This window comes from Bombina bombina, chromosome 1 (genome assembly GCF_027579735.1).
Source record: "Bombina bombina isolate aBomBom1 chromosome 1, aBomBom1.pri, whole genome shotgun sequence".
Taxonomy (NCBI): domain Eukaryota; kingdom Metazoa; phylum Chordata; class Amphibia; order Anura; family Bombinatoridae; genus Bombina; species Bombina bombina.
The window spans coordinates 78,756,506-78,777,146 of NC_069499.1; the positions used below are offsets into that span (position 1 = coordinate 78,756,506).

At 33.7% G+C, this 20,641-nt stretch overlaps 1 protein-coding gene across 4 annotated transcripts in view; it reads left to right on the forward strand.

Moving 5' to 3' along the window:
* The first annotated feature begins 453 nt into the window (after positions 1–453).
* Positions 454–20,641, forward strand: part of BCL11B (BCL11 transcription factor B) — a 118,364-nt gene continuing 98,176 nt past the window's right edge. For 2 of the 4 annotated variants that reach the window (XM_053697485.1, XM_053697486.1), the window contains exons 1-2: positions 454–1,099; positions 13,137–13,502. In XM_053697485.1, the coding sequence (XP_053553460.1) occupies positions 1,042–1,099; positions 13,137–13,502 (424 nt within the window). In that variant the 5' untranslated portion in view covers positions 454–1,041. Of the gene's footprint in view, positions 1,100–3,170; positions 3,309–5,152; positions 5,219–13,136; positions 13,503–20,641 lie in introns of those variants that run through there. The other 2 variants (XM_053697487.1, XM_053697489.1) reach the window with 2 other exon arrangements.

Genomic DNA, 20,641 nt, shown 5'->3' on the forward strand with positions numbered 1-20,641 from the left:
AGGGTAAACTAGTGACCTGGCACAGCTCTATTTAGGGTACACAGTATATAGTAACCCCACTATGCATGTTGTGACTAGAGCGCATGGAGAATTGCAGCAGTGGAATGTAGCCCATAGGGTGATCTAGGGTTAAGGGTGCAGTGACATGGGATGGGGCAGTATTGACCTCCTACAGCTTTATTCTAAGTGCCCAGTAGAGAGCACCCCCTATAAACAGGCTGTGAGCAGGTTAGTAGTTTTTTGCAAGCAGTGGGGTGCAGGCACAACAGTGTATAATAAAGCCCTGAGCTGCAGGCATGTGGTTTTCCTTGTTGTGTTCCAGGGTACAATGTTAAAAAGCCACCACTAGTCGCCCCCAGTGCACCTAGTCTTTCGGTCTTTTTTGTCTCTAGTGCAGATTAAACGTCACGTTCGTACTTGAACTTGCATTTTATCCCTTTGTACAGAGGCAGACCTAGCCATAGAGAGACTGAGAGCTCCCAGAGAACCAACACTCCGCCATCTTCACATTGCAATGTAATAGTGCTAGCCAGCACAGCACTGGGTGAGCACAGTGCCAGGCAAGTGGAGCAGTGCAAAGTGCTGGGCACCAGGGCAGTGCCAGGCTAGCTGGGACCAAGCACTCCTGGGCAGCCCCTCTAAACCAGCAGGGTCAGCTCTCTTCCTCTTATTTTTTTTTTGGCATCCTTTGGGCAATCACTTTTTTTTTATTTTACCTTTTTCTTTTTTTTTCATTTATATTTAATTTTGATGGAAGAAGCACTGTGGAGGTAGTGCCACACCGAGTGGGCATCAGACCAGGCAATTCTTAAGTTGAAGAAGAGATTGGAAACACCACTGGAGAAGTGGCTCCCTCCTTATTTATTCATTGAAAGGAGGAAAAAAAACGCTGAATATTTTTCATTGCATCTTTATTTATTTTTTAATGAAATAAAGAAGAAACAAGAAGGAGGAAAAAAAAAACGTTGGAGGGAAGAAGGAGAAGCGATTGCCCTAACTCAGAGCAGATCTCCGGGCGATGCCAGTGTAAATGCCAGGGCAATGTCCCGTCGCAAGCAGGGGAACCCGCAGCACTTGTTACAAAGGGAGATTATCACACGTAAGTCTGCATGCAGCAAACAAGCACATTGTGCCAACCTAGGAGAGGGTCGGTGGAAGGGGAACTTACCTTGTAGCAAGGGACAGGAAGTGTAGAAAAGTTTTGGAATGTGCATTATATGGAAAGGGAAACTAGGAAGTCAATAAAAAAAAAGTTGCTGAGCACATGGGATCCATTTGACATAAGAAAGTGCAATAGGAAAAACTCATCCGAATTCAGCTCAGTAAGTTTATTTTATTATTAGAAGGGTAAGCTTAACCCTTTACCTGCTGCCATACTTATGTATGTTTCTAGCAACTACTGAGTTCAAATATTATGATTTCTTGTATTTATATATTTTAACGTGTATTTGATGCAATCTATTTATTCACCATTGGTCTGGGTAGTGTTGAATTTGCAGCTTGTTTAAAGTTGAGAAGGGGTGCAAGGAAATCATGTGTAGGTAAGTCCAGGGCTGGGGAGAGCTAATGACAAACACATGGCTCTAAAAGAATTACAACTGCGTGGCTGCAAAACGTAAATGAAACAAAAGTGGCAGGAGAGCCTGGGGAGGGAGAGGGGGGAGACAGAGTGAGAGGAGGGGGTACAGGATCAATTTATTAGGATGGGAGGGAAAACTTGCACACTGGATGGGATATGCATTCCCCTGGATGATTGGGGAAGTAGCTTTTCAGTTTTTATGCAGCCCTGGACTACTATATTTTTATATCTGACCATTACTTAATGAGGATGTAGTAAGAATATATAAAGTAACCAGAAAAAAAAATCCTGAATAAAAAGAAAGTTATGTGTCAAACTCAGAGATCACCTGGTATGTGTTAAACTTCTCAGCCCTAGTTATTGACTTTCATTAGCAGATATTTCCCCTAAAAAAAGCAATTTGGAAATGTCCAGTTTTAAGCTTTATTTTTGCAAATAAATTGCAGAAATCTACCAAATCTATAATTTAGGAAGGTGATAAATATAAATCTGTTTAGTCTATGTTGAATATTCAGGTGTATAAAAGTGAACCCTCAAAAATGCCCTCTTATTTGCACTATGCCAGCGGTACCATTTACCTTGTTTTATATATATATATCATATCATATATATATATAAAATATATATATATATCATATATATATATATCATATCAGTTTAATAAAATATGGTGAGAAATTCTTGCCCCCAAGGGCAAGTCTAATTCTAGCATAAAGTGTGAGTATATATATATATATATATATATATATATATATATATATATATATATATATATATATATATATATGCATGCCAGAAGTATTAGAGATATGAATTATGTAGGTGTGCATACAAACAAAAAAGAACGAAAACAACAAAAAGTGCAGGGCCTATTATTAACAAACCACTGAGTAACTTCTCTTGACTTAGCAATATTATTCAAATATATGTAATTAAATTATAAGATTTCTTTAATGAAATGTCTGGTTTTAAGCTATACAACAATAAGTGGCTCACATTAAGAATCTGAAGTAGAAAGAAGAACTTCTCATTTGTAGAACTGGCCAATGAAAAGTTGTGTGTGTGTATATATATATATATATATATATATATATATATATACACACATATATATATATAGATATAGATGCATATAGATGCAAAATGAATGATGGAGTGATTGTGTGTGCCTTATTTAACTTTGCAAATTCTTAACCTTGTTAGCTTTATTTGCCCCACAATATATAGTTGTTTTTTTTTGGCTCAGATCTTTTAATTACTGTTTTGGTGTTGTTATATCACTAAACACAGGAAGAAAATGTCTAAATGAATGTAAAATAAAAAATAATAAAATAATATGAGAGCTGATTGGTGCACATGGCTAGATGTTGTGTTTGGTTTATGTATTGTAAAAGGGTGCACCAGCACTAAGCCAGGCTGCATGCTGGGTAAGGGGAGGCTGAGGTTTTTAGATTTTATAGTGCATGTAGTTGAGGCTCTTACTGGGGAAGGTTGGAGGCAGGAGCTGTAGAAACCAGGAGCTGGGCTGCTGCTTCCGCCCACTGTCAGTACACTGCAGGCGGTTACAGCTCACCACCTTCCTCCCTTACCTTGGTGATCTCGTTCCCCAGCTCTCTACAGATAAAGTAGAGTCCTCCCTGGTGCCACTGACCATCACACAGCTGCTTATTCTTCCCTGGGAACTACCCAAGTCCTGAGGCACCAGGCAGGGAAACAAGGAATATTTATGGTAGATTTTAACAAATTTAAATAAATAAATATATATAGGATATATAAGGGGCTCTCCCCTCCCCTGAATTCCAGGGACAGCAGTCCTCTGCTGCAAGCGTTTGTTTCCTTCTGCAGCACAACCTGCCTTCTTGTTTTGTTTTTTTCTTCATATATATATATAATAGTGAATAATGCTTTTTTATTTAGAGAGAAGAATCCATTTGTCATTTGATATTTTGCCCAGTATCCAGGGTTTAAAACAAATGGATATATATGATTTACCTAGAGGATATACATGCTGTCTCTGCAGTTGGTGTGAGGATTATTATCATGAATTCTCAATGTATATATATACTTATATATATGTATCAGACAGAAAGCATTTCTGGCTGTATATTGTGCTTCAGTAAATCAATGAGTCTTTTTTTACATCTGGCATATATAAGGCCATATGATTTTTGGGGACTGCAGTGATTCCCCTGCACTTGATTATGACTGATAAAGGGCACCAGAAGATTTGGATCAGGTAAGTATACTTGCCTACCTGTATTTACTTGATGTGGGATATACTTGGTAAACATTTGACATTTGTATCATTAGTACCAGCTGTATATTTATGAAATACATTGCACTCCTTGACTGCCAGGACTGTAAACCTTTTCAGCTGTAGGTGCAAATAAGTTCATAATTTATTCCAAAGTTGTTCTGTTTAATAGAGCTTGGTGTAGTGACCCTAAATCTAGACCTTTAGTTTAAGTAACAGCTTGGTATATTAGATGTTTTTTAAGATTTGCAAGATATAAAGCAGACTGAATCCATGTGACTGCCACTTTGCAGATTTTAAAAGTTTGCAAATACAGTCAGGCAATTAGCTAAAATTTAACATGCATGTTTCATTGTTGGTAACCCCTTGATTCCCAGAAAGCAGTGTAATGTGTTTTAGGCCTTTCTGGATGGAGAAGGATTAACTTGGAGGCCATAATTATGCTTAGTCGTCACTATAATTTTAAGGCAGGTTATATACATTATTAAAATGTGTATTTAAGTATGCTCAGCTGCTGCGTCCTAATTTGCTTGAAAGTCAACATGATAGCTGTACCTGTGCCCTAGTCATTTGATGTTGGCTAAAATGTCATTGAGACTACTTGAGTTCAGAGTACAAATGAAGTCTATTTTTACTAAAATATTTGCTTCATTCTTTTAGAAAGTGGCCATACTTCCTTAAGTTATCTACTGGACAAAGCAGATAAAAATGAAAATACCATATCTAAATTAAAGCCGAATATACAATCTCAGATTACAAATCATTTATCTATTGGCTGTTATGGCATAATTAGCTGTTGGTGTATTGCTGATACTTGTATGTCCCTGTCTTGCTTGTCTATTGTACCACGTTGTGGAAATTTTGGCAACGATAAACAACAAACAATAAAGACTAGACAGCATTACTGGCTAGAGACATGAAAACAGCGATCAAAAGCAACATGCGATGATCATATTGATGTAGACGAAGCCCGGTCATTTTCTATACTAGTGCATCTTTTGGGTGTTGCAAATATTATGTGTATGAGACGCTTTTCTGACCAGAAAGAAATGAAAGCTGACAAATGAGGGGCAATATCAGAGACTAGATGTTTTAGCATGAAAATACCTGCAGATTTAGTTGAGCGAGTAGTCAAACCAGTTTTTTTTTTATTGTTTATTGTTTAAAAGCTGCTGGTTTCTGCTATATAGGAATTTGGCTGTGGCTCTGAGACTTTTTCCATCAGATATGCATGTATCAGTACATAATATTTGCCCTGTTGACTATCAATTTTTAAATAATCTTGTAGGTACATGTTTCAATATCGTTACTGCTGTCACGTTTTTTTCTGTAATGCTCAATTTTTCTATGCAGCAAAAATAAAAATCAACATTTTAAAACCGCAGGTGAGAAACTAAATTTTGATGTCTCTTATGCAGTAAACATTTTTCACTATATTGCTTCGGAAAAAAACCCCATAGCGGCCTGTTACAGATGTGACTTTTAGATCACTGTGAAATGCTGTTGATTAATTTAGTTGCTGTGAAATACATGCATAATTAGCATACTTTGAAGTATTATTTATTTTCATTTGCACAGTTAAAATGAATACATAAATCCAGTGTACAAAAACGTAACCGGAATTTACAATTAATATTAGCTTAATTACATGTATAATTACTCACTACTGTACGCTGAGTTTAATATCTGCTATTCAAACTTTTTAGTTTTTTTTTCTCTTTTCATGTCAAATACATTTTAAAGATAAATAAATGCAATGCAATAAAGTAGACTGAGTGTATGGTCATTTCAGTGCTTATGTTTTGTATATATAAATAGCTTAATTTTACAACTGACCATGGCATGTAAATTACATAATCTAGAGCTGAAGATTTCATCAGCTTCAAGTCAACAGTTATTTTTAGAGGTCTGTCTTATTTTCCCATGAGGTGTTTGCCAGTTGAATAAAACCCACAGCAGTATGGCATAAAAACATCTATTTTGTTTCTGCATTTATTTAAAATTAGGTGCGCAATTTAGAACTGTCAACTAACAGTATAGTTTTTCTACGTAACATTTATGTAGTTTGAACTAGCTGTGTTCCTTCGTCTATACGTCATTATGCATTAATAATCAATTTAATATATTAACCACATTTATTAATGCTACTTCACATATATGCTTTTTTTAAAACTGATTATACCAGTTAACCCCTTGGTCTCTGGCCTGTAGACTAGCACAGAAGAATAGTACTGGAAATTGTTACGCTTATATTTCTATCAATGCAGGAGGTATCCTTAATTGATGAGAATGACTAATTTTACTAATACAGTTAAAATAAGAATCTTAGCATTTTGCGTGCTGTATGTGTTTTATCTGTGCCGTCGTAAATTTACAAGCCTTCATCAACTTAAGTACTGTCTCAGCCTACGTCCTTTCACTTTTATTTCTTGGTCATATCTATTTCCTTAGTTTGTTTACAAATACGAATTTCAAACCTTTTAGAATAGAAATTGCAGGTTACAGCGTCATATTTTTAAGATTGCACTTGTTTTGTTTATTTTCAAGTACACACAATTGTTTTTAATTTTTTTTTTTTAAATAATGCTTTTATGTTAAGTTAAATGTTGCATTATGCAAAACCCTAATGCTGAGCTCAAACAGTCTTAAATGATTAGGTCTGAATATAGTGCAGTGCAGGGAAAAGATGTATTTGATTCTCAACACCAGATGCAAGTTATACCACTTAATGACACGTATCCTCATACCTTACTTACTGCTTATTAAAATTCATATCTCCTTATCATACCTGTGCCTGCAACGGTTTGCGGTGTAGTGTTTTGTTGCCTTTACAAATACTTTTCAATATAAACTTTGCTGTCTTTTTATATGTAATTTTGAAGCTGCACATCTCAATTGCGGCCTTAGGCATTTAACTGACACACATTGACTACTAGGGGGAGCTCATAGCCTGTATCATTGGTAGCAAGTGAAATTTACACACCGTATATTGCTACTCTGAAATGAGGAAATATATGCCAGAGCCTGTTTACGGCTGCAGAATCTGAGGCACAGAGAGATTTACCTATGCAAATCTTCTATCAAACGCTGCTACGATTTATAAGCTATGCTGTTTTTAACAAATGCATATATTCATATCATCATTTCATTTGATTATAGTTCAAAGTTAAACTGTACATTTTGATTGCCCCTAATGTTTAATATTTTCTGCTTATCATATGAGTAGATGAGGGAACATTTTTACATGGATAAATATGTTTATATCAGAAATCAACAGCATATGAACAAATGTAAACTTTGCAATGATTTTGCAGATGCACACACTCACACATATACACACTCATATACATATATAAAATTATATTAGTTGGGGGAAAAGGACACTCATCTTTGAAAGCCTAATTTTGTCACTTATTTATCAGAATTTCTTACTAGTTTGATAAATAAATATGTATTTTCCAAATCTAAAAAGTTATGCCACAAAAAAAAAACATTTTATGTCTTGATTAAGAATGATAGAATTTTACTGAGTTAACTCCTTTGCTGCCAGTGTTGCACACATTACGTTATTGTCATGTTAGCTCAAGGCAAGAAATAGGTTAATAGATGTGCCTATAATAATTGCAGTGACGCAGAATTCTAAGTGTTGCAGCCTCCTTGGGTGAAACATGGAGACAAGCTGGTCTCTTGTGGTATAGCTCTTAGTGAGAGCCATATATCATCTTGCGGAGCAGAAAGATGTGAGATTTCTACACAGTGAAAACATACGTTGCTCACCCTGAGCTTCCCTTTAGCAAATCTCATGAAAGAATTGCTTTATCCTTACTTTAGGGGTATGTAAGGAGAGGTGAATATAGATAAAGGATGGCTATACACTTACAGGTTAAAGGGATTTTATAGAAAATTATGAAACAAATTTATTAAGAGCTAGAACTATATGTAGAAAGAAAATGTCACTCTTAATTATGAAAGGCCAAAAGTATAATTCAAAAATGCTAGTAAGTTTGAGACATGGGTCAGGCAGGAAGCTTAATTTTCGATACTTTAACCCATTTTCTCCGGAAAATCTCAAGTACAATTCTTTACGTACATTTCTGGCAGCAAATGTGTTAAATGAAATATTTTCCTAAACAGGTTGGCTATTTTAGTATAATCCAACTCATTAACAGACGCAATAACAGAGGAATTGATATATCTTCCATAATCTGTAAAGTTTTTATAAAATAAATGTAGACATACAAGAATTGTATAATATGGCATTGAAAGTGTTTGCTGATTGTAAGGATTTGGTGCATTTTTTTAATAGAAAGAGTCCATAGATTGTCTTAAATCTTTATATTAAGACACCATTGCTAAACCAAATCTGTACATTAGTTTAGCAGATGGGACACTATGTATTAAAATGTTTTGTTATGTATTCAGCAACTCAGTGTAAATGTTGTCTGGCATAAAATGGTTCAGAGAAATCATTTTTTCTTCCTTTGCATTATGCAAGTGGAATTCAAAATATATATTCGGAATTTGCATTATCTTCCTTGCATATTTATAGTTTCAATAAACTGTTTCCAATAAAGTATATTTATATTTTCAATAAACTTGGATATGTGTTTCGAGGGCTGATCGCAAACTGTGAGAAAGCCTTTTAAAATGCTTCTGTATTCACGCTAAATTATAACCTCTCAACAACATCTAAATATGCATATTTCTCTAAGCTGTTTAGCTGCAAGCCTGCTTTCTAATCAGAAAATATAAAAAAATGCATACAAAAGAATGAAAAGGATTTGAGAATAAAGTTTTACTTTTTTTTTCTGGCTGTTTGAAGAATATCGTTTTATTACAGTGAAATATATAAAAATCACGTTTATTGGAAAAGATGCATACTAGGTACATTTTTAAATGCGTGTACCAATACAGCTACGTCTTTGAAATGTTCAGTCTTCTTTTTCCTTTCTAAAACATATTGTATAAAAAATAAAGGTAATAAATAAATAAAAAAAGCCTTATTGGGCAGCTCTGCGCCACTGAACAAAGTATGAATAGTCTCAATATCAAATTAGTTTCAAAACAATTTAGAGAAAAAATGAAAATATGTTATCTAATTAATTAGTTTATAATTTAAATAGCTTGTCTTCTAGATTTGCAGTATTAAGTTTGCTGCTGCGAACAAGTTTTTTCGCTTATAAGACTACTTTTCCTTTTCCATCATGGCATAAGTAGCGTGTTTGACCTCATGCGCCTCAACAGATATATACAAAATTTGTTTTTAGATCTGGTATGTAGTAAATATTAATATAAAAAATTACAGATTTCTGGTCACACACTGCATGTTAATTGTGTGCAGATTTCTTAGAGTATTGTGCCATCATACCTTTAATTCACACTTCTCGGCGTGAACATTTGTAACTGTTTTGGAATCAAAATTCTTTCTTTGTAAATATCCTAATTTGCATTTATTGTTGGCTTGTCCAAATTGCAGCAGATTGAACATATTTTCTTTTTTGTTTTTACGTTTGTAGTGCAGAATTTTTTTTTGTCTTATTTTTATGGAAATAAAATACAGATTATGAAGAGGAACGTGATAGAAATTCAGCGACTTCATATTTAAGCTCTAGTTTTGTTATAATCTCCTATAAGTGGCGTTCAATATATTCCTCTCTGTAATCTTTTACAAGTCCTTCAAATAGTCAAGTGGTCAAAAATATAATTTTACAGGCAGAGACCAGAAAAATTCATTCATATTCTTATTACCTTGTATTAAATGATTATGAAACGTATTAAAAGAAAGAGAAAAAAAGAATAAAGGTTTTTGTGAGACTTGTCAGCAACTGGTATAGCATTTTCTTAATATAATAACGTCTCATATATAACAGAATACGTTTTAATATTAGGAATAAATTGGTAAACCTTATTATCTCTCTCTCTGTATGTGTGTGTGTGTGTGTGTGTATATATATATATATATATATATATATATATTGCTTGACTTCACTAGTGATCATTTGACCACTACCAATAAATTGGTAAACCTTATTTTGCTGCAGTTCCCCTGACATTCATCTCTCTCTCTCTCTGTATGTGTGTGTGTGTGTGTGTGTGTATATATATATATATATATATATATATATATATATATATATATATATATATATATATATATATATTGCTTGACTTCACTAGTGATCATTTGACCACTACCAATAAATTGAATACATTTTTATTTACGTAGAATATGTTTCTGTAGTTTTTATTTTAAATATTTAACACAGACACAAAGGCAGTGCATGAGAATTGATGGCTACATAGATAATTCTGTGGCATATGTGCTATGAAGAAAATTACAGATGGGTGTGAGTAGAAAAAGTATTTATGTTGTACAAGCAGTAGGTAGATTTTCCCTGAAGATATCATGGTAAAGAATATACCACTAATTCCAGTAAAAGCTAAAATATGGGAGGAGCAAACCCTTGTTTCACTTGTAGGCAGCCATTGGTCTTAACTTTTTATTTTGCGAATAGTACTTGTAATTTGGATGTAAGTAATATATTTTCACAATATGTTAAAGAGGTTTACATCTAGACTAGCATGGGAAATTAGTTCCTAAAAGACAATGTTTTAGCAGTCTGTTAATAAGATATGTGTATGATGGGGAAGGGGGGGTGTATTTGTAAAGATGAGATTACAAAATGAGAGTAGTGAAAGAACTGTGAAATATCTGTGCCAGAGAGCAGATTCTTCCAATTTATCATAAACATAAGCAAGAGAGTTAAATTGTCATGGTTTGTAATACAGTGTTAACAGTTTGTTAATTGGTTAAGAATTTAAAGTTCCAAGATAATAGAAATATGCAGATTTATTACTGCGATATGCATATACTTTTTTTTTTAATATTACGATAGAAGGTAGCTGTCAAAGTTTAGTTTCTTAATACAGCCGACAAATTATAAAATTCCTCTGACGCTAAATCTGTAGATACATTGTGCTAAATTAGAGGTCACACATTGCATTGTCTAAATCTTAAACTATAGTTACAAAAAAGGTAAAATAATGTATATTTAGATATTTTTATTATAGGATACTCAGAAAAATAAGATTTTTTTAAAATCTAAATCTATTTATATAAGCATGTAATCATAAATTGTCGCTTTGACATCTTGTTTGAAAGGAATATGTAGTAGGGAGATATTTATACGAAATGTATGAGCCATCTGGAACATAAGGAATTATTTTATATATAGGTATATAGAAAAATCCAAAAACAAAGTTTGCAGTCAAACCTGATAGGTTGTTCCTTACAAACTGTAGCTGCAGATACACTTCCTAAATAGAGATTCTATATAATAGAGTGCAAAATCCTCAGTTATTTAGCATATGAAGGAAGCACGAAACACATAGGTTGCACGTTGTCTGCTCTTATATATAACACAGGTTCCTTTTTGCAAAATAATTTGGCAGGGAGTAGATAATTACTTAACTGCTTCAATTCCTAAAGACCAGAGGTTAGGAATCTCTAAAGCTGGTTGTGAAAATTTAAATTGTTATTATTACCATCGCTTTGTTTGATTTATGAGGTGCAGAAAAACTCTCACAGTGTAATTTCAATTTCAGGGATCCTGGAAAGGGACAAAAGCAATCCCTAATAAAGCACACATTTCAGTTATAACTGCAAATTAGGAGAACTGTTTTTTTTAATGGCTGAATTTGAGAGTGACTGATAAGAAATAATAAAAGATGAAAAAAAGGAAAAAGAATATATAATGAGAGACCACCTGCTTGAGAGTGCCTGTATGGATAGCAAAGGATGAATAGATAAATACATACATACATAAAGAAAAATATATGGATATACTGTAGATAGATGTATAGATTGATAGATTAATGGCTAGATAGATTGATTGATATAAATATATATATACATATATATATATATATATATAGAGAGAGAGAGAGAGATAGATAGATAGATAGATAGATAGATAGATAGATAGATAGATAGATAGATACATACATACATACATACATACATACATACATAAAGAAAAATATATGCATATACTGTAGATAGATGTATAGATTGATAGATTAATGGCTAGATAGATTGATTCATATAAATATATATATACATATATATATATACATATATATATATATATATATATAGAGAGAGAGAGAGAGATAGAGAGAGAGAGAGAGAGAGAGATAGATAGATAGATAGATAGATAGATAGATAGATAGATAGATAGATAGATAGAAAGATATATAAAATTATTATGTATCAGAATCTGCCAATTAAGCAAACTGTCAATATGACCGAAATAATATTCTGTTTTGTGTTAATACAAACTTTCCCAGTCTTATTAGGAAGAATTGTCTAAAGAAGAGATCTGATGAAAATGTTACATACTCACTTGAGTCACATAAAATTTCTCTTGTAGCTAAAAATAAAATAAAAATCTAGAACATTCATCTGTCAGGGCTCCTGCTTTGCAATTAATTACAACCTTAAGTCATCACGCACCTGGTAAACAAGCTATTTTGTCAAACACAAGAGAAGTTACTTTTTAAGTGACGATACATCGCACATATTCATGACCAAAGCAATTGAGTTTGTTATCCACACATTTAACAGCATTTAGTATATTCCTGGTAGAATCTTTTTTCTTCTTTTTTTCCATCTATGCATAATACCATTAAAATAAGAGGAAGATACATTACAAGCGAATAGGGTGAGGAAGTGAAGGCAGGTATAATCTCGAGTGTTATGTATTGCCAAGGGCAATCTTCTTCTCTTATGGTAGTGTGTATGGGGGAGGGGAGTTAGAAAGGAGATCTTTTTCATATGTTGTTTATAGCAGGAGTAGTTTTTAACACAGATATCCCCAGGCAAGCTTTATAAGGGGAAAAAGGTTGTTTTTTAAAAGGGATCTGCATGTGGACAGGTTCCATTATCTTATAGAAGTTAAATCCTCTGAAAAGTATCTGGCAACTTGAGTTTCTGTATGACCACATAATGGTTATTTTTCAGACAATAATTTATTACCTGTCAAGACATCATTATTTTAAGCCTACAAATGTTTTGCAAGTTCTCTAAAAGCTTAAATACACGGAGAAACAAAATTCCAAAAGTTCTAAAGATATTTGGTGCATGCAGACACATGCTTGTCTCAGCATGTTTACATATAGATTTATATATTTATCAGTATTTTACTTTTAAATATTCAGTACATTTATGCTGTTTTCAGAAACAATGTTTAATTTCATTGTGGCTATTGTAAGTCTTTTACTTTTTCTTGTTCCATTTAACAGCAGAAGACCGCCATGTTGAAACGGTGATAACTGATGAAGATGAAGCTCTTGCCATCTCGGAGCAAGGAGCTATCAGCCTCACTGGTAGCGGGAATGACCCAGACTTGTTAACATGTGGACAGTGTCAGATGAACTTCCCTTTGGGAGACATCTTGGTTTTTATAGAGCACAAGAAAAAACAATGTGGTGGCCCCGGTATCTGCTATGAAAAGACCCTGGATAAAAGCAGCCCTCCTCCATCATCTCGCTCAGAGCTCAGGAAAGTGTCAGAGCCAGTGGAAATCGGCATCCAAGTCACACCTGATGAGGACGACCGCCTTCTTACGCCCCCAAAAGGAATTTGCCCCAAACAGGAGAATATTGCAGGTACAGTGTATTTTATGTTCTGCTGTGCAATGTCCTCTGTTAGGGCCTGTGATGAGTTTTTGTGCTAAAACCACACAATCAGGAACCTAGATACACAGATCCTGCTCCATAAAATGCACATCAGCATTAGACTACTTTCAGTGATGCCACTGTATAGTACTCACAAGTGAGTTTACTTTTTCACTCTTTTCGGCCTGTCATTTATAAAACATAGCTCGCTATCTGTCTGTCATCTATCTGCATGGGTAGTACGAAATATCAAGAAAAATGATAGATAGTTGATAAAATACTTTAATTTTGTTTGTATCTCATCACTGCACATAGCTAAGATTTTACTTGTTTTATTACTCATCTGTCTGTCTGTCCGTCTGTGTATGTATCTATATATATTTATCCATCCATAATACATATATACACATTAAACACATACATAAACCAGTCTGAGACAATGAAAACTATTCTTCTCACAGTGCAATGAGTCAAATAACATCAGCACAGATTCACTAAGGAATTAATGAACAGATTAATCCATGAATATATAGATTTATATGATTTGCTCTTCCAGTTTTCATCTTCTTGGCACATATCTGTTTGTTGCTCTATGAGTCTTTAGGTGCATTGTTTTACATGTTAGATGACTGAGGATTAGCGCTAATCCTTAATTTATTTCTATTGAATCCTTTGCAAAGAAGGGTTCTTTTAACATTTTCCTAGAATGCAATTCTCTGACACCTTCATTTTTTTCTGCGTCTTAGGAATTATTTACTGAAGACAGACTTGTGTACAGTTTGTGACAACGTACGATAACACCTTCTGTGTTTAACTTATATTTCAGCAGACACATAACAATTAATATATCGGGCAAAGCCATCTATTTTAAGATTTGGATTTTTTGTTTTGCTTGGTTCAACAAAGTTTGAAAAAAGAATAACAGTGACCAAGGCAGAAATATAGCTTGTCCAACACACCTGGAATCATATCCTTGTTTTGGTGCCATCAGACATTTTTTCCAATTAAATGTCTGCGTTAGAAACATTATGTAGTTGATTTATGTATATATATATATATATATATATATATATATATATACATACAACCACAGGAAGGCCTATATAACCACCTAAAAATAAAAGAATATATACCTGTATAAAAAAAAATCACGAATAACAAATATATAATCCTGTAATAGATTTTATTTTCAGTCCTATTATTGCAAATAGTTGCAAGGTTCATCAACAGTATATGGTTAATGCAATCAGCATCAGAATATATTGTATGTGCCTCGTAAACTGCAGAAAAAGTAGTGTTAAAAAAACAAAACTAAGGAAAAAAAAATATTGAACAAAACTTTTATTTGCCTGTTATTTAATCAAATAGAAAGATTAAAGAACAAAACTTGAGTAGCTCAGATGTAAAATGTAATTTAATGTGGCAGAAGCATTAATTATTTTAGCTTAATTGAATTCTTAGGACTGCAGCGGTTGCATTTTTTTGTAGACAAGCTCTGTTTGTTATTTCTTTGTGTAGATGAGCAGTGAAGAAACATAGATAAGTTCAGTTATTTATTCTGAAATACATTTGTCAGTTCTAATATAAGGAGAATTGCTGAACTATCACCAAGCCTTTGTGATACACGCCAAAAAAAAAAGTCTTAAAAATAGCTTACGTTATGTCATGTTACACATTTTTTTTCTAAACGTGTAAAGTAAAAATGATAATTCTATCCATTTTGTACAGAATGTTAAATACAGGTAGGCATATTCTCAGAACATATTAATAGAACCATGGCAATCCTGTAGGATTCCGCCATGATGCTGTTTTTAACCCTTTCTTTGTTTAACTGCATGAATGACACCAGTTTTTGCACTCAATACAAGATATCTTACAAGACATATTCGTACACAATGCTGTTTTTTAAACATATTTTCAAATGAAATGTCAGCCTTTTCTGCTTTTTACAACATGACCTACATTGGGTTGCATTTTACAGGCAAGGCCGTGTATTCTGTTATCATTTTTTGTAGGTACCTTTTTGTAAATTGTACTATGCCATTAAGCACCTGTTTTCACACTGTGGAATATGTTAGCACAAATAAATGATGATGATTATTATAATCTTAATAAAACAGTACATAACTGTGTGCATGAAGCAGTTTTGTCCTGGATGCGAGACATTTAACTGTCTGCATGATACTGTTTCCTCACATTTTTGTAGTACATGCAAAACATTTAACACTTTTGCTGCCTTAGTCGCTGCAGTCTGTTAGTTATGATTCTTTGGCAGCCAAGGGGTTACTTCCTCTGTTTTTCCAGCTTGCCTGAAATATCATGGACAATCAATGAAAATAACACTTTACACACTTTTTAAAAAAACTGGATTTAAGTACAAACATAGAATGTCACATAAAGTCTCATACACAGACACACACTCTCACATTATATTTTAAATTCAGTTTTATTTGTTCAGTTCTTCAGTCTACCACATTTGCTTTAGCGTGTTTTAAATATCCTTGGCCTTTTTTCATCTATCCAATTTTTTGGTTTAAGTAAAGTCAAGACCTTTGACAGTAGAAATCACTTCTAGATCCTTATGACAGAGATAAAACGACTCACATGGCCAGCAACTAATGCCAGGTATTTTTGATTAAGCAAAGAACCTGGTTCTTAGACAAAGAAGTCAACTTATATTGAACTATACTAATAACAGATTTCCATAGATAGTTTGGTGGAATCTGATTTACAGTTTCTGTGTAAAAACAAAAAGTCAGAGTGATCTAGATTTTCCTCCTACACAGCTAAAGTCTTGTCCCTCATGTTTGTCTGCTTCTGGTTTTTGGATGCAGAGGTGCAGCCTATTCTGGGAGTATGAGATAAACACTCCTACTGCCATAAAATAAGCCATCTGATTCATTTTTAATTATTTCGTTACAAATGGAGATTAGTTAAAACTGTGTGTGGACGCGATTGATTGTTGAATGGAGTGGATGGGATTATCCTTTTTTTTTTATTTTAAAGTCATGACAGCTAATTATCAGAGCTGTCTTTTTCTAAGCATACCCCTTTATCGCCGTGCACTGTGATGGGCATTAGTCTTCCATGTAACAAGCAGGTCTCTGACATTCATAATATCTGCTTAGGATTCTTAATAGACACAATTCAAATCATTTTCTTGGTTGAAAGAAGCTTACCAGTTGGCTGCCGGGAATGTCAAGCTGCATTCTGTTGAACTTGGCACAAGTTGGCATTGCCTGGGCATTCAGAGAAAGCCTGTGGTGATACCTGATGTTGCCACCACACAAGCGATGTAGCACTGTAATTACAGTTGGGGCAGATTACCAATCAGAGAGCCAGAAAAACAGATCTTTGAAAACTGGGAAGTTTTTGTGGAAGTCGCTAACACCACTGAAAATGAGGCATAAATATGATCACAAGGAAACATCAGCAGACAAATATCAAGTTGTCAAAAAAGTCCCACTTCCATTGATTTATTCAGATTTGCAGTACTCAAATAATATAGAAGAATATATTATGCAAGGAAAGGATACCAAATATATATATATATATATATATATATATATATATATATATATATATATATATATATATATAAAAAGGTTTAATTGCATAAATAGACTAGACCGGGCATTTGATTATATTGATAGGAATGCTAGGTTCTGGACTGTTCTATCTATCTATCTATCTATCTATCTATCTATCTAGCTATCTCTCTCTCTCTATATATATATATGCATGGGTCCTTGCTGCTTTCATTTGTATATTTTGTTTCACTGTAATAATAATATATATAGATGTGCTAATTTCCTGTGCAAATATTTACATTGATTTAATTTTGAGACATGGAGGATTTTAATTTCAGTTTTTTTTATCTCCCCCCATAATTTTAATATATATATATATGTATATGTGTGTGTGTGTGTGTGTGAAAATGTAATGTAAGGATGTAAAAATATCAATATTGTTTACCAGTTAGGAACAAAATTACTAGTCTTCTCATTGTTAAACCTAGGTAAAAGCCTAATTTGTAGCCTAGTGGTAATGTACAGGTTTGGTATATTGATTAAGATAGTGTAGAACAGAATAGCCTCAAATTATGTGATCCTCAATGCCAGATATAAATTGCCCAAACGTATGATTGCTTGTTTTGTTTTTGTTTTTTGGGGGGGTATTTTGCTAACATTTCTCATTTGAGAAAATGCAGTTATCACATTTGCTGCCATAGAATGTGTTCCTAAATCCTGGGTATGTAGTGGAACTGTCAGTTTGCAAGCTAAACCTCTGAACATTAATTAGAACCATTTTTGTGTGTTGGTTAAGCGCTTTCTGGCAGAGGTTACCAGATTTCTAGAAAACTATTAAGTTTATTGAGGAGCTAGCTATATATAATATAGGAATCCAGGAATGACATTTTAGAAGTCATGACTCCGGGATTGTTGAGCCGTGCTTTCAGCAAGTCACAGAAAAATAAAAAGGGACAAAGCAAACAAAATGTATAGTTATTTAACCAAAAAAATACTTTTTTTTTTTTTAATGTCCAGGGGCCCAGGACTAGACTTAGGGAATGTTGCAGGGTATGCTATCTCTGCTGTTCTGCCCTCATTGTCATTACTCCAGAGCTGCAGCTACTTGTTTATCAGCCTACCTGTCCCCAAAACATACGTTTTTAGTTCTGGTTTTTCCCAAGTCTACAAAAAACTAGTACACACATCCCTAGTTTTGCTTTCTCCCTGGGGCCACAGAAACGAGTGCCACGTGCTGCATGTGGCCCAAGGGCACCAGTTGGCCATCCCTGTTCTTGCGCATGTTATTGTTGCACTGTTGATTGCGCAATAATGCACATCCAGTACAGAGCTGAAGACATCTGGTGATTAGTGGGTATGCACATATGCAGTTCCTGATTGGTTCACTGGCAATGTTCAACTCAGAAACAGCATTGCATTGCCACTGCAGTATTTAACCCCTTTGCAGGGGTGCAAGCAATAGTTCAGTACTAAACTGTTATATATAATATATTATATTCTTTAAAGGGACACCTAAGACAAAATTAAACTTTCATTATTCCGATAGAGCACACAATTTTAAACAACCTTCCAATTCACTTACATTGTCTAAATGTGCACAATCTTTATATATACACATTTTCAGAGGCACAGACACCTACTGAGCATGTGCAAAATGTACAGAATATATGCATATGCATTTTGTGATTGGCTTATGGCTATCACATGTTGTAGTGGGAGGGAAAATAGAACTTACTTTAAAATGTGTCAGCAAGAAATCTACTACTCATTGGGAAGTCAAACTATGAGTTTTTGCATTTTTTTTTATTATGCTACTATATTTAATGCAATAATGATATTACCAGGAAGGAGAAGCGAAAAAAATATTAAATATGGCTGTTAAGCTTCTGTTGCCTTATGTCACTCTGTAAATTATTCTTATTAAATGACATTTTTCCTTGTGAAAACAATAGTGGGGGCATACATTATATTGAGAGTGAGATAAGAGAGGGCCAATGTGTGTAGCATGGTTTACTTTTACAAGCCAGTTACACGTAAGAGATCAGATAAGCTCCGCAGGTCATCACAGCAATATATTTTCCCAAGAAAACAACACTTGACAGTATGGTCACTGATCATGTATTTCTAAGGTACACTCACCAGGAAACATTGTAGAAATAAATATAGTTTATACGCTCAACTGCTTATGCTGGTATTTATGTAGCTGGGTATTATGCTTAACGTCCAGAAGTCAAGGACAAGAATGAACTTCCTTTTTGTCACCTAACTAGACACATTTTTAACTTATCCTTTACTATTAAACACACAAGATTTGCTGCCCCCATACCAATGTTGTTGCAGAAGAAGATTATCTATAGTAATGTAATAAATCATTATTACTAAAATAATTACAAATAACTACAGGTAATATTCCTACCTTAGTCCTTGCATACAATCACATGTACAAATATTAATTAAAACATAACAATTTAATTTTAAATGAACACTTGTTGAGAGGAAAATACGTTTAAAACAAAAGAGACAAATATTTATGCTGTGTCTATTTCCATGGAAATGTAAACAAAATGTATTTATTATTTTTGAAGGGATATTTTAATACCTTCTGATGACATTTCTGATGCTGTATTTTATTACTCCGACATTATTGCAAACCTTAAACAAGTCTCTATAGTAGGTGTGAAATCACACACAGACTTTGGCACATATTTTATGTTTAAAGTCTGATCTTTAACTTATAATTTTAAATTCTCTTTACATGTTACTATGATAGTTTGTTGTGATTCATATTTTGTGATATTTTACCATTTGGAGAATTCTAAAGTCTTAAAGTAAGACATTTTCTCACCACATTTATCCACCAATCAGCAAGCACTACCCAGGTGCTGAACCAAAAATGGGCCGGCTCTTAAGCTTAAATTCCTGCTTTTCATATGAAGATACCAAGAGAACGAAGAAAAATTGATCATAGCTGTAAATTAGAAAGTTGCTTACAAGGGCATGCTCTATCTGAATCATGAAAGAAAACATTTGGGTTTAGTATCCCTTTTAAGGGACATAAAGTCAGCAATAGTGTGTTTCAAATTTGACTTAAAGTATTTTTTCAATACATTTTTACTTGCAAAAATGCTTGTAACACATTTGGTTCTAAATGGCTCCTTTAGCATACATAGGTAAGCCTACTTATTTACTCTGCCAATCACATCATATTAATAGTCTTTGCTGGAAATCGGAGCATGTTCTTGTTTAAGCGCATGCACATGGACTGTCCTGGCTTGTTAAAAATGTTCTTTTGTGATTCAGACAGCATGCAGTTAAAAAAAATCTCAAATTTACTTCTAATATCATATTCTGTATTGAAGAGATACCTAGGTAGGCATCTGGAGCACTATATGGTAGGAGAAATGGGCCGACTCCTAAGCATATGAACCTGCTTTTAAAAAAACGATACCAAGAGAACAAAGAAAATAATAGAAGTAAATGAGAAAGTTGTTTATAAACAAATGTGGGTTTCATATCCCTTTAATTGAGACTTTATCACAGAATATGTTATGTTCTACGGTTTTTGAAAGCAAACGTGTATTGCCAAAATGCTTCTTGCTA